At 34.9% G+C, this 15,921-nt stretch overlaps 1 protein-coding gene across 5 annotated transcripts in view; it reads left to right on the plus strand.

The window, feature by feature from the left end:
- ATP9B (ATPase phospholipid transporting 9B (putative)) overlaps positions 1 to 15,921 on the plus strand; it is a 149,622-nt gene that overhangs the window by 39,141 nt on the left and 94,560 nt on the right. For all 5 annotated transcript variants that reach the window (XM_084223079.1, XM_084223080.1, XM_084223083.1 and 2 more), the window contains 2 exons: positions 965 to 1,023; positions 7,422 to 7,473. In XM_084223079.1, the coding sequence (XP_084079205.1) occupies positions 965 to 1,023; positions 7,422 to 7,473 (111 nt within the window). The remainder of the gene's footprint in view (positions 1 to 964; positions 1,024 to 7,421; positions 7,474 to 15,921) is intronic.

The raw sequence follows: 15,921 nt of genomic DNA on the forward strand, positions 1-15,921 counted from the left end.
TTGAAATCATGGTAGTATTTCTGTTGTGGGAAGATCATGCTTACAGGGGTGTGTTTCAGCTCAGCAGGCTATTCAAATATGTGTGTGTGTGTTTCTATCCTCAGGGGATTTTGGGTTTTGGTTTCTCTTTAACTGAGGGAAGCCCCTTTCTTTTAGAAAGAAAAGACTGGGACTAGAACTCCTCAATTCTAATGAGATCAATAAGAGCATATTTTGGGCAATAGCTTAACCTCTCTGTCTCAGTTTTTCAGTCCATCAAATAAGATTGTTAAAACTTAAGAGTCTTACAAATATTAATACCCTACAGAATGTATGGAAACTAAATTGGAAAATATGTTGTGTATATTTTTGAGTGAGTTGTTCACAGCAGTTACTGAATGGGCAGCTTTAGAGAATGAAGAACTTCTATTTCAGCTTTTGATATTTTACTTTTCTAGAATTAAATCTTTAGGCATTTCTTTGACTTCAGAGAGTTTTACATCTTTTCTGCTATAATTGCCAACATTATCAGACAGTGCCAATTACATCAGGAGCTTTAGTGGTCAAGCAAAGTTACCAGTTGGTAACTGCTGTGAATAACAACTCGTGTGCAAGAACTGCACCTAACAATTCTTGTCAGACCCAGAAGTGCTGCCTAGTAGATGTGAAAGATTCCTTTTTCCAATTTTACAACTCTATTACAGATACTACAGATCAGACTTGAGTATCTGCCGTATGTATTTTTTCCTCTAATACTTCTACAATAGCTAACTGGTTACAAAAGTGGAATTTTTTTAAACTACTGGGTTATTTATTCCAACAGATGAAATGTATTATCAATGTATTCAGCAGAGATCTGTTTTGTATCAATTGTAACATTTTCACTTAATAGTAGCATCTATAAATAACACTTGCATTCTGGGATTCATATTCCTGTTTTTCTTTATTAATGTTGATTACATTTCTTCTTTTTTTTTTTTTTAAGGTAAAGTGCAAGTTAAGAGTTCAGACATACAAGTTGGAGACCTCATCATAGTGGAAAAGGTTGATACTTTTAAAATATATTTTAGAGACTAAAGATTATTAACATGCTAATTATCTTCTGAAGAAAAGTGTATCAAGGTACTTATCTGTGAAGTCCTAACTAGCTAGTGTTTTAGTTCAAGTCCTATTTTAGAATCTTCAAGGAAGTCAATTATAGAATTAATTGTATTTTAATTGAATGCATATATTTCTATTTTATGAATAGTTATATGCTTAAATCAGTCTTGTGAAGGGAATACAACTACTGAATTAAATTCCCTGACATGTTCTGTGCTGAATGTTTTAAGTTGTCTCCTTACTGATACCTTCCTTCTGATGGTTGAATCAGTGTTTCACTGTCTGAAACTTTCAAGGATCATCTTTATTTATGCATGTATGTATGTGTATATATATATATTTACAGATTTGTATCATTTTCATGTAATATGTATCTAACCCTATGTAATTAAATATTAAGAAAGTTGATATGTTTTTTAATGGACAGAAAGCTTTCCAGTTTGTTTGCAGATGGTGAGTGAAAGCTGTGAATTCTTCTTTGCTCTAATTACAACCTTATAAATGTTATTATAAAAATTGTTGCTTATTTCAGTTGCCTTTCTGGGCTACTAAGAAATTATTCTGAACTTAGAAGTCAGCTTAAATTTGTTGTCAGAGGTAACTATTTTTGCTTAAATTAATTTTGGAAAAGTGACTCACTTTCTTGGCGTCTGCAGCTAATTCCCATCACACTTTGTATCAGAGACCTGATTCATTGAGATACTGGAAGGAGGCACCTCAAATTGAAGCTTGTATCTACTTCTGCTTCGTTTGGAAAACTTCTGTTTCCTTCCTTTCTATTACTTCTAGTTCAAAGAAAAAAACAATACACCCAGGTCTCATTTGGCTTGCTGCTCTCAGCTTAAAATAGATTCTTTTCATGTAGTTTTCACCATTTCATGCTTTTTTTTCCTGTTCTTTTTTGTCTGCTCTGTGTACCTTGTAACTTTTTGGGCCCATCTGAGCAGCAGTACTAGGCTGTACAAGAAAGGCACTGATATGTCTGGCCTTTACATCTGTTTTGCTTTATACCTTGTTACTTTAGAGTGCAGATGAAATTGGCTTGCACATGCTTGCTTCTGCCTATTCCAGAACTTCTAGGAGACTGAGATATTTTCTTTGATTATTATTAGGGAGATTTTTGGCCCTTCTTGAACTCTAAACCTGGAATTATTTATTAGAGAGTGTTGGGAAGACTCTGATGGCTATTTAGATAATCTGCCTTTCCTGAAATTCACTGTGATCCATCTGTCTGTTGGATTGTACTAGAATTTGGAAAACTGGAGTTACTTTGGGGATCATTGTGTCATGCATTAAGTTGCTATTTTAGCAGTATTTGCAGTAGCTTAGAGCTCATATGTTGTGAGTACCTGAAGTTTCTAATGAAAAAAGTAATGTTGAAGGATTTAGAGAAATAATGATTAATGGGCTTTTTGAGGAAGATTTGAGTCAGGTATTGTCAGTAAAATGCATATAATGGTTTGAATGTAGTATTTCAGCTTCAAGCTCCCTACTGCCCCAGCAGAGCTGTCTTTTTTCCTTTTGACCTAGCTGGGGGTGCTTTCAGGCTAATGAAATTAAATGTTTTCTGGTTCTGGTGAGGAGTGTATTTTGTTGGAGCAAGCAGTTTTCAATTTCAGAGTATGACTCTTAAGCCAAAGAAGCAGTCAGGAGTGAAATGTTCAATTGCTCACTCTAATGGCAGAGAAACAAGTTAACATTGTATTTGACTGGTAGATGCATCAACAGCATCTGCAGTGAAATTAATGACTCACTTGAGCTGAAGATCCATATGTTAACTAGTGACTGCATCACAAATACTAACAACTTAAGTGAAAGGCTTTTCTAGATTTAAACTTTTAATATCCTCTGATTGTCTTTTTTTTAATAGTCCTAATTAATTTCAAAGTATTTCTAAAGTAACTATAATATGCTTAAAATAGTTTAGTTTTAAGTAATAAATCTATTGTTCCAATTGCAAATTTCATATAGAACTGTTACTAGGCAGGATGAAGCCTGAACAAGATGAAAACATTGCCTATTTTTAAAAGCTTAAAGACATTCATATCTGTTAGCAGAAAAATGCCTTGAGCAGTCATGCTACTTCTGGATGTTCTCCTTGGCTTGTGTTCAGATACACTTTTACTTTCCAGTGGAAGCACAGATGTGCATAGTTATTCCTTAATAAGACAATTGAAAGGATGAGTTGTTGAGTTCAGATGTTGTTATTTAGATACTGTACCTTATTGTCTGTTTGGAATACATTTTGGAGATGTGAGGAGGGCATAAAACTCAACAACATGTTTAGTTAATAATAATAATAACTACACATTTATGGGACAACATTTAACAATAACAATGCATATTAGTGATTTAAAGCATGAGAACAATAATGCTTTTTCTTCAAACCTTGAGAGCTTTTCTTGGAGCTGTTAAGGTAAAAATTGTGTGCCTTTATCTTGTGTGTAAAGTGAAATTAATCCAGTATTTGCAAGGATTGCAGCTAATGCTAACATGCAGTATTTCGCAGCATGCAGATCCAAGAAGCAAACTGGGAAGTGCCTGTTCTATTTATAACTCAGAAGCAAGCAGGAATATTCCAGTTAATGATAGAAGTACATGGTTCATTGCATGCATGGAGAAGGAAGTACAGTAAATGCAGAATTCCAAAGTCTGTAGCTATGCACAATTGAGGCGAATTGGAAGACTGACTAGGGAACAGGAAAAGTTTATGTAAATAACATTTTCTTGATAATAACATGAGAAAAATATGAAAGTAATTTGAAAGCTATGAGAAGAGTATTTTTTAAGTGAATATTGTAGCCTGTGTTGCAGGACAGTATGGATGTCTTTATGGGTGTCTTGTTTACCAGTCTGGCTGGTATTCCTGGATGGCATAGTTACTTATGGGAACCCTGGAGCTGGGGGAGCACTTGCCTTGTATTTGCCATTTACTGGCTGTAGTTAGATCTCTAGGACTGAATCTGGAAGTCTGTAAACGCTGATATAAATGGAGCCCTCCTTCACTGGATCTCTAGTTCTGCCCAGATTTAAGAAAAACGATATATTCAAGTAATTTTCATGACTTATATATTCAAATTTCAGTATATGTTAATAAACATTTCTGGTATCATCTCCATGGTAATTGAGATTATGTAGTTTTTTCATGGGTTTCTGAATGCTTGAAGTTGTATCTGTTGTCATTTTAACTTGTTCTACTTTGATAAATATGACATGAGAGGGCTAACGTGATTGACATACTGCTGCTGTTTGACTGTGACAATGTACAACAGAATTTAATTTTCTCCATAATGAGATGTTAAAGATTTTTGTAGCACACTTGCCATCTGTTTCTCTGTAGTCACACTTTTATAGTGACTAGGTATGTGTCTTCAGGGCTATCCTTGCTCTTCAGAGTCAGCAATAATAGTGACACTGTTTTTGGTACCTAGTACTCCTGTAGTGTCTTTCTGCCCACTTCCAAATTATGAAAAATCTGATAATAAAACAAGATGGTAATTTAAAATACTTTAAAGACAAGTCAGTCTCTAGCCTTCCCTACATGGTAAGATACATTCAGATACATTTATGCAGAAAAGGTTTCATTATTTTACAGGAAAGAAAAATGAGCAAGAGAGAACACAAAAGAAGGCAAAATCAATATCCATTTTTGGTATCAAAATGAGAAAATAATCACATGACTAATTTGATCACAGTCTATAACTTTCTTATTGGGGGGCAGAGGGGGAGGAGTTGCTGATCACCCTCTGGTGATCAGCATCAGGACATGAGGAAATGGAATCACAATGGTATACAGTGACAGTACAAGGAGTAATGGCTTTAAATTGATACAGATTAGACAGTAGCCAGAAATTCTTCACTGTGAGGGTGGTGAGACACTGGAACAGATTTCTCAGTGAAGCTGTGTATTCCCTTTCCCTAGAAGTCTTAAAAGTCAGGCTGGATGGGGCTTTGAACAACCTGGTCTAGTGAAAGGTGTTCCTGCCCTTGGCAGAGGATTGGAACAAGATGATATTTAAGGTCCCTTTCAACCCAAACCATTCTATGATTCTATGAATGAAGCTGTGTTAGGGAAAGTTCTGGGAAAAGACTTGTCACTGAGAGGCTGGACAGTCATTGGAACAGGATTCCCAGATCATGGCACAAAACCTGTTTGAGTTCAAGGACTGTCTGGATGTTGCTCTTAGTCAAATGATTTAGTCATAGATAGTCCTTAAAACAGCAGGGAGTTGGACTCTGTGATCCTTATGGGTCCCTTCCAACTTCAGATAGGCTATGATTCTGCCCAGTTTTGTCAGGCATAAAGTATCTGAATCTTGGATACTCTCTGCCAGGCTAATGTTTCATTCAGTCAACGTGAACTAAAATGTGTCCACGGTGGAATTTGGTAGTGACTTGTAGGTACTTCCTTTGTATTACCAGAACTTCTGTTTAATTCAGTATTAGATCATTTAACAGTTATTTTTGCAAAATTTTTGAATGTTGGTGAAGTGTTTTAGTTTGTTCACAAGTAATTGGAAGTTTGTAGGCATGAAGTCAGTAACCTGAAACTCATGTAATGGATTTATGTCACAGCTGCCAGGGGAGCTGCAAAAATGTATAGCTAATCCATATTAAGACTGGATATCTGTTTAATTATTATTGTCATTTGAGGACAGAATTATTTAATTTTGAAGTTGCCTTTCCTTTTTCTTTTTTCCTTCTAATACGTGCAAAATAAGATAAAGTTAATATTATTTCTGCATTTTTTTTTTCAAATTTGAATGAGATATTCCTACTTGAATCTGGGCTCATGGTGGATAACAAATTTCACTACATCCTTAATTATTAGCTCTTATAAGGCAAGATTCAAAGAAATGCTGTACTAGTTAAAGATTAACAGCCTCTTCAAGGTGAATACTGTCGGCATATAAGAAAGTGAACTTTATTTGTAAAAGCATAAAGAGTTAAAATAGGAAATACTGCAAACCAGAAAATATTGATGGATCAAAATGCATCATTTTAAGTTATGCAGAGGGTTTTTTGCTAGCTATGTAGAATTTTCAGGTAAACTAAAACACTCGTCTATGTTTTAGTGTTTCCCAACTTCCTCATTTTTCAAGCTCCATCATTGCTTATGATAATAGCCCTCTCTGTAGCGCTTTATGGCCCTTCTTTGCTGAACTTCCCATAGAGAATACAGTTACAGTTGCTTCCAGTCCCATTTATAAACTGGTGTTGCTGAGAGTATGTTACAAGGAGTGCTGAGAAGTACTGGTGTCCCAGAGATTCAGAGAGTTTACATCATGATTTTGGAAGCTAAGCCCATACAACATATAGTCTGGCAGTTGACTCTGGCAGATCTCTTCAGATCACACTATTCCAAATGGCACTGTTGTGGTGGCATGCTGATTTTGGGAAGGTTTCTTTGGATTAATGGAAAACCTTTTTTTTTTTTTTTTTTTTCCTTTCCAGTCCTGTGTCTTGCAAATTTTGATAAGCTGGTTATTTTTGCTTTCTCTGGTGTTTCATTCCTAAACCCTGTGTTTGCCATGTGTAACTGGTGCTGGTAGATGCCTTGGGAGCAAGTGGAAAGAGAGCTGAGGATTCGGGTAGTCATGTAGCAGATACCATGTGTGTGGGAGGCTGGTATTGTTCATTTTGTTTAACCTGTGAAAGCTTAGATTGGCCCTTCTGTGATGAACAAATAATTGAAAACTTGATACAGACAATTCTGTGCTGGAAAGGAAAATGACAGAACAGGTACATCTGACTGTGCATGTGATTCTGTGTCTTAGTGAGGAAGAAATTCTGTTCATTTGACATATGTGGAATAGGAAAATGCTGTTCCCTAAATTGCTATTTCCCCTGTGTGTGTTTGTGTGTATTGGAAGAGAGAAGAATGCTTGGTATCCATAACATTTGCAACTTTAGTGCCAAGACAGATATTTTAAATTTACCTTTTTTTTTCTGTTATGTGTGCTAACTTAAGTCAGAGTTTTGCTCAGTGAAACTATATTTTAAGATATTTTGATTATATATTTATATATATATATACATATTTTTTACATGAAGTACTGTTTTCGGTCAAGAAAATGTTAATCTCTTCTTCAGATATTTATGATTCTCTTATAAAGAACATCTGAAAGGATTAGCTGTTGTTTGCTTATGGTATAATTTTTCGAAAATATTGATTTCTGAATTGCAAATGCTGAATGTAAAGTACTGTGAGAAATCCTATTTTAATTGAGTTTCAATCCAAGTGTGACCTTTTGGTGATAGATCTTACTGGACTTTTGATTGGAATTCACTTTTTTTTTGTATTTACAAAAAATATACCTTCTTTTTTCTTCTTCTCTCAGAATCAACGAATCCCATCTGACATGGTGTTTCTGAGAACCTCAGAAAAAACAGGTATGTTTTCACAGTTCACATTGGTTACATGATAAAGTAACCACAATTCTTATTGATTACATGGTTGGTGGTTGTGATAGAATTTTGGATTGTACATTGTGGCCAATTTGAAATGGTTAAATAGATTGATGGAGCTCTACCATCATCAGATTAATGGGAGAGAGTCCATACAAACATGTTATGCTTGGACTGTAAACCGGGAGTAATCTTACTGTGAAAATGAGACTTCTATAGATATGTTTCTCTACATTAGTGGTTTTATGAGTTGTTTTAACAAAAGGTTTAAATATTAAAAATGCTAAAAATATTTAGCAAATAGATTTATAAGACTGCTTTTGATTAGTATGATTTGATATTTTCATATTTTGACATGATTTGCAACTGGTCGTTGTCTTGCAACATATCTTTAAATGTCATCTGATTGTTTTTCTGTTATTAAATTTGAAAGAACTCAAATCTGAACCTCCTAATATGTGCTTAAAATAAGTCTTTTTGGAAAAATTTATTGCAATGATCTGAACTCCTGAAATAACTTTTTTGGGTTCTTTTATTTCCAAATAATACTGCCTTTTTGGTCAGTCAAAAAAAAGCCAAAAAACCAGGAATATTCTTGCATGAGAGAAAGAAGAGTGCTGCTTGTTAGCTCCATTTCTCTTCACATGGTGATAGGGGAGTACTCTTAATCTTTGAGAAACAAATATCTCCTTTATAGGAACCCTATAAATTATAGCTGTTTTGTAAACTTTAGAAATTACTACTGGATGCCCCTGTGTATAACTCAAATGAGTTTTCCTCCTTTATATTACCATTTCTCTTCAGATCCTGAAGAACTGTCTGGTATTTGTCAGACAGCACTAAATTTCACAAAGCTAATGGCTGTGATATTGGTAAGCCCTGTATTAGTGGCACATAGTATTTCACTGGGGCACTGGAGTTCTATCATATATTTCAGATAAAGGCCTAAATTTGTAGAGATAATTTGAAAGAGAAGACAAATACTTCCGATAGCCTACGGAGCTCCAGGAGAGCTATATATTTGCTAAAAGAAGAAATTTCTGTACAGTTGCTGTGTCTTGTTAATGCTGATTACATGCAGTGGGCATCTATAACTGGCCTGGAGTGACAAAGTCTTTTAGTGGTCTTATATAAGCTCCATTTTTGTTAACCACCCTCTTCTGGTTCAGGATACAGGGATTTTATTTTTATTCCCTCTCAAAACCGCAATCTATTAAAAAGCCTAATTTTCTGTTTACAAGCAACAGGTTAACTAATTTTATTGGTGCTGCACTTCTTTAAAAACAAAAAAAAAGAAAGCAAAACCACACAAAAATAATTTCCTAAACTTCAAGCATATGGTAGTAATTGTTTTTTGACTAAAGAGTGAACACTTACATCTGTAATTGTTTCTTCCTGATGTTGCAGTTTTGACTGATTTATGCCTTAATTTATAGTTGAAGCTTGTAAGTACTTTGTGAAATAGTTTTTGCATGGTTTTATGTTCTATATGTAATTTTATCTTTTGTGTAATAAAGCAGTTTAACTATAGCTTCTTACTATAAATCTCTAAAGAGTAATGAACTCTTTGGAGAGTTTGAACTAATCTCAAAATCCAAACCTCCCTTTAAGCTTCTTTTGGGGTAAAGTACAATTTTCCAGCTTCAATATTTACATTACATATTAATGTAGTCTGCAGCACTGCAGTATCCTACATCATCACTCAAAAAAAGAAGCAATTTGAGTTATAAATAGGCAGCTTACAAAGTTCATCCAGAAACTTACCCCCCCCCCCCCCGCCAATGCATTTTTACCCTTTTTTAGGATTTTTTTAACTCTGCATAGCAGAAGCTGCATTCTGGGGTATCAAGCTTATTTTGATAAAACTAATTTCTTATTAGATGTATTTTTCCCTTTCTTTATCAAATGCATTGTCTTTTAGGTAGAATGACCTCTTCAAAGATCTGATGCAATAACTTGATGCCAATTGTGTGCCTGTATCTAATTTCTAAGTTTCCTATGTTTATTAATCAGACTTTACAGAAGTTATAGTCTAAAGGCTCAGCTTTGTGGGACTTTCTTTTGTATTCATGGGACAGTCTATAACATTTGTATTCCTCTCTTTCATGGATGGAGGCAGCTAGATGGCTGTTTGTATTTTCAGTTAACATTACTTCCCAGAGGGATTGAGCAGGTGGAAATCATTCCTCAAATGTGAATTCTTTGCTGCTGTCTGGCTCCCTGTATAACAGAGGTTTCCAAAAGGTTTTCATTGACTTCCAAAATAAATAAAAATAATTTTAAAAAATTAGGCATGAAAAGCTTATGGAGCAATATGTTGGAGTTCTATGTATTTGAAAGGGTAGGAGGGGATTATCTATGACAGAATCTTGATTTTACTCATTATATATGGCAGAAGTGACAAGCGATTTGGATGATTTGTCCCATTTGTCAGCCTTCCACCAAATAAAAGGAAATATTCATGCTGGGCTGGCTGCAAAAGATGGTTTAAAGGTTATTTTCATTTTCTGTATAAGCAGGCAGCCTACCAAAATCAACTGACTACCTTAGTGTAAAGCTGTTATGCAAATGTAGGCAAGATCTCTGTTACACCAACACAAAACTCCCTTGCTGAAATTAAACTAGATCTTAAGTGGTCCTTAACAAAATTTTCAGGATCATTTTAAATTTGTTTGGCATGTTCTTTGCATTTCATTTGTCTATATGCCATCTCAATCAAAAATCAAAGGTTAGGGCATTCCAGAGATCGTCATATAACTTTATATTTGTCCCCAGAAACTGCCAACTGAAGCGTGTGTTAATAATTTCATTATGGGAGTATCAAAGATACTGTGTGTGTAAAACACAAGAAAAATTTCAAAGATAAACTCTTTCCTTCTCTGAGCTACAGCCCTTGCTCTCCACATTGGCTGCAGTAACTGGCCTCTGATCCAGGTCAGGTATTCCTATGGTAACACATGCTCTGAGCATGGGTCTGGTCCTGCCTGAAAATCTGCTGTATGTGACTGTAAGACTCGGTGTTTCTGGAATATTTGTACTCTTTCTACTTTCAAATGTGAAATTCTGAGAGGAACACAAACTTTATATGGTGACTACAAAGTGTCAAAAAAGAATGAATGAAGCTTATTTTTTTTTCCAGACAAGCTTTTTATTTACATGCCTCTAATAATTCCAGATTCTTATTATTCATGGTGAAAAGCTGGCAAATGCAGTGGCAAGTTCTGAGCTAAGCAAATGTTGATTTTAGCTATCAGTTTTTGCTAGGTCCTGGAATAGATTACTGCTGGAGTCAGCAGCTTGGCTTTTCTTTTGTTCATACGGCTCTTTCATCCTCTCTTGTTTCACAAAAACTCAGGGAACTTCCTAATTTTAAGTCCATTGTGCTGCCATATTAGGTTGAAATCAGCCCCAAGTCAAAAGCTTCTGGGAGAAAGATGGAATGGCAAAATAGCATTGTACATGGAATTACAGCTAAAGGAACTAATGGTCTACGTCTGCAGCTGGAATAGCCATGGGGTGAAAAGCTTTAGGTCTTGTGATGTGCTCCATAGACACTAGGATTGCAAAAGATTGTTTCTGTATTACTGCTAACTACTTAGGCCCATGACAGACTAATCACAGTGCTGGTAGGGTACTGACTTTCCTTAGTTGCTTTTGACAGAGGTAAGAATTGCTTAATCTTTGTCAAACCCTTCTGATTTGGTCCTGAGCTCCTCTTTGTCACAGAGAGTGCTTTGTGATGGTATGAAAAGTAGAGCTGGATTTTCTCTTTAGCCTTTTCTGGTGAAACTGAACTTCCAAAGGGTGAACAGGAAGTGGTTTTCCTGGTCTGCTTCAGCTTTCCTGACCATAGTATTTGAACCTAGCACATGTCTTCTACATAGAGTTAAATTTTTTGTAGACATTTGATTTCATGTAGAGTAATAGCGTAATAGAGTAATACTACTTCTGGAGAAGTAGTATTTATTTTTCAAGAGAGAGAGTACTGCGTTAAAATATTTCTCTTTTAACAAACTTGTAAAAGTTCATAAAGACGTATATGTAGATGTCTGGTAAAATAAAGTCATAAATTTATTTTAATGTCTCAGCTGCTTTAGATTTCTCAACAGCTACTTAATTGACAAAGCAGGTTTTTATTTTGGTTTGGTTTTTTTGGGGTTTTTTTTAATTGTAGAGGTGCTACTCTGGAGAGAGCAACTCCCAGTGGCTGATCAGTTCCACTGCTGTCAAGCATACTCTCATGCAAATGTTTTTGTCACAAACCAGTTTTGGTACTATTTGTCCTTAAATCCAGTACATAATAACTTACTGGTGTGGACATTGCAAAACACTGTCCACCACTACAGCTATGCAATGCAAGCAGTAGGGAAACAGAAAATTATTTAAATATTCTTACAATCCTTTCTGAAGAACATTTAATTCTTTCCAAGGTAATGCAGTTGCTACATGCAGTATTTTTCAGGCCCCTGTTACATTGTTCTGGTCCTTGCTCATCAGTCTGTTTCTCCAGCCTGTCAAAGCCCCCTTGGACATCTCCCATTGCATAGGCCAGTGCAATTCCACTTATGAAATTATTTAAAAATGGTATATTTACTCAGGCATAAAATACTAGTTGCAAACATCTTTATACTTTTTAGAATTGTAGCAAAAAGAGTCATCTCCCTTGCATTAAAATTTGTAGTTAAGAGTTTTCAGGATTCTTTACTTGTAATTACTTTAACAACAATGGTATAAGTAAAATGTGGGAATAAAACAGGAAAATAATTTTTATTTTGAGGCTTTGTAGCAATTCATTTCTGTAGCAATGCAACTCTCAGATGTGATTTTCATTTTAAATGCTAACCATTTAACTGGCATAAACTCTGCAATGCAAGTACAGGCTTAAATAATCATTCATGCAAGTTGATTTTCTGTTGGAAGGAGCTGTGAGTTAACCAGTAAAGATGTACACCGGAGTCTACCATCACAAAATCTGCTCATTAAAGAGTTCTTAAGCATTTCTCTACAAAAAGAGAGCATTGTGCCCCCAAATACATCTTACTTGTTTAAAATATCTAGTTTTTTAGGTCTTAAAAACAAGTATTAGTAGAACGTTTATGTCAAAGAATGAAACTCCAAACTCACTGCAAGGAAGAATATAATAAAGGTGATGCTAGTACTGTCTATTTATTCTGGACAGTTAGGAGTAAGTGTTCTACAAATAACTTGATTGTCTGGGCCCCAGTCTGGTCTGGAACTTCAGATATTTGCAAATCAAACCAGAGGAGAAAATGTCAGTTTGGAATTCTGTTGTGCAGCTGATGTTGCTTTTTATTTCTTCATAAAACCAGCTACTGCAGAATAATAAGGCTGAAGGAGTTGCATTTGTCGCACATTCTGGAATTTTCTATTATGTTTAGAAAACAAGTGTTGTAAAACCTACCTGTCTGGAAACTAAAATGCTTTGAGAATCTATTGCTATAGAGAATGATAAATGACTAGACTTAAGTTTTGCACATACGGCCAGATAAAAGTTTATCTTCAGGGCATGAGTAGCTGCCAACAATCTGTCCAAACTACTTTAATCTGTTTCTCTATTTCAGTTCCTATTCCGTTTTTAGCATTTGATTTAACTCAGGCTTGAAATGTTTTGGTATCTGCTTTAAGCCACTGAGTACTAGTGATTTGACATGATCAGCTACTTGTTTAAAATGTAATCAGATAGTATGAATGTTATGTGGTGGAAGGAGGTGGTCTCAGCAGGCATTAGGCTCCAAATAATATTCTATTCTCTCTATTAGAACTGTAAAATTACACGGTAAAATATTATTAGAAGATATGATCATATATACAATTCCCTAGTTATTTTATTTTCTCTGAATGCTTTCTAACTACTACAATCCATGTGTTTCATTTGATTTGCAGCAAAATAAGCATTAGCAAAGAAAAATTTTAAATTTTTTTTCTGCATTTAAAAAAAAAGACTAGTAAGAGTTGAGAAAACTGATGTGAGAGGAGACTGTGTATTGTGTTAGGCGGAAATGAGCCTCTTCCTATTTGCCAGTGATAATGCATTTTCTCAGAAATTTGAGGGGATTTGGTAGCTTGGCTTGAGTAGCAGTCTGAATGTCCTGAAATCCTAAACAATTCCCCCTTTTTGGGAAACAATGTAGAGAAACTGAAGGTGAGAATCATCAAAACAGATCTCAGAGGCAGGGCAAGTCAGGCAAAAAATATGTTAAGGGCTGTTGTCAAAGGCTTTGAAAATAGAAAAAACAAAATTACTCATGCAAAAGTAGGGTTCCAGAATTTCTTGTGTAGAAGTTTATAACGTGTTGTCTGTAAAGTATCTGTAAGGTCCAGTGTTAAATCTTCATAGGTGGGTCTGTTGTTTCTTCCCAGTTGCCAAACAGTAAAGGAAAATTTTCTTTTCTCTGCTAAACTTTAACTAAAAATTTGTCCTCTTGTTTTTCACATGCCTGTTGTACCCTGATGGCTTTGTCAACTCCTTTGGCTTGTACTTTACTGTGTTTAAGCTTTATGAGATACCAAGGCTTTTATTACTACCCCCCCTAATTTAGTTAGACTGTCCTTCAAGTTGATTATTATTGCTGCTGCTAAAATCTTGAAAGCAAAACATATTCTCAGTGGATGCTGGTATATTTGGCCGTATGCTTTTCTCAACTTCCTCTGTGAGCTCTGCTTTCATCAAAAGAGGAAATACTCAAGTCTCTAGAAGCACTCTTCTTTGAGATGTATATGTATTTTTTTTTTGTGTTACTGGTGTTTAGTAATACATAAGTGCATTAGGGACATTGATGGGAACAGTGAGTTCTGCTGTGCTTCCATAGGTCTCAAATCATGGAGCTGTTTAGTTGGTATTCATATCTTATCTTAAAAATTGAGAATATTTTCAGTGTTCTAAGCATTGTCTATGGCAGACTTTTTGATTTAGTCATTACTATGAAGATGTAAATAATGCACACCATCTTTTTTTTTGTATCACTGGGTTTCTGCAAAAAGAGGTTGCTAGTATTCATCAGAAGAATAATGGAGCAAAGTGGTTCATCAAATCCTATTAAATTGAAAAATTAATGTTTTTGAATATCCTTCTGTTTATCTCAAAATAATATAAATCAGTAAGCCAGAATTTGAGAATTTGAATATGAATGTAGACTTTTTAAACTTGGAACATTGTTTGCTATATCTGAAAATTCCATAATGTTTAAATAGAAATAAAAATTCCTGAAGCGTACTGAATCAATACCGCAATTCAAAAAAGATGCAATGTGATCAAGCTTGGATTAAAAAACGTCCAAGTTCTTGTCAATAAGGAGCTGTGATGAGTTTAGGGGTATCATATTGACTGTGTATTAATACATGGTATCCTATAAGACCATCAGCTGATTGTTTAGAATGTAAATGAAACTGTTCATGGATCCAGTGACTGATGGCTTAAATTCCAATTAATCAATTGCTTCATCGGTTACTTAATTCAGATCAAATATCTCAAGTACACACAGTTCTTCCCTGGTCTGAAGAGAAATTAATGCTTTTAAACTAATTTAATCAGTCTTCCATAAATGTGCATCCTCTGGAATGGCAATGTAGCTTAAACGTTTAGGACGTTTCAGGCGTCTTGCGGTTTTGTTCCTCCTTAGAAGCCATCATAATTGAAAGCTGTTCATTAGAATAGTAAATGAAACTCTGTACTCCAATATGTCATCTTGGTGCTGCTATTCACCTTGTCATCACTTTAAAATTTTCATGTACATAGTCACTTAAGTAATATAAATGATTTAAAAATTAAGTTGTTTGTAAACGATCTGGTGTTAAGTGTGCAAAGCCAAAGTCTGTTTTTCTTTTGTGGAGTAATCTAGTAACCCATCGCTTTCAGTGTTTTTCACTTAAAGCAGGGAGGCTGGTAATATTGCCAGAAAATATAAAGCTGTTTATGGCACTGCAGTTCCACATGCCCTGCTTCCCACTGACCCATCAATTAATTCATCAACACTTGACACAAGCTCTTCACTCTGACACTTATACCAGTTGATCTTAATTTGATTGCCGTTAAAACCTTCCTTTCCTGACAACTGTTGTCAATTATACAAAATAAAATCAAGTATTCATAAGTAGGCTGTAATAGGATATAGGCAGACAGATTTAATAATTCAGTTTTGCTGAGGCTTGAAAGGCATTAGTTGTAGCTGTTGTTCTCATTTGTAAAAAATTCATTGGATACAGCTCTGGAGAGAGAAGGCAGACATAATTTTATTTATTTAGATTTGACTGAGAAGAACCCAGACATGTAGTGATGGTTTAGCATTATATCTGTTTAAGAATAACTGACAGGAATTCTTATCAGTTACATATTTTAGAAAGTAAATGTAATTTACTTTTATGAGTTTTGGTTTTTTTTTCTAATTTAAGTACACACATAATAGGGTTGCTTTT

This window comes from Fringilla coelebs, assembly GCF_963513975.1.
Source record: "Fringilla coelebs genome assembly, chromosome: 1".
NCBI classification, from domain to species: Eukaryota; Metazoa; Chordata; class Aves; order Passeriformes; family Fringillidae; genus Fringilla; species Fringilla coelebs.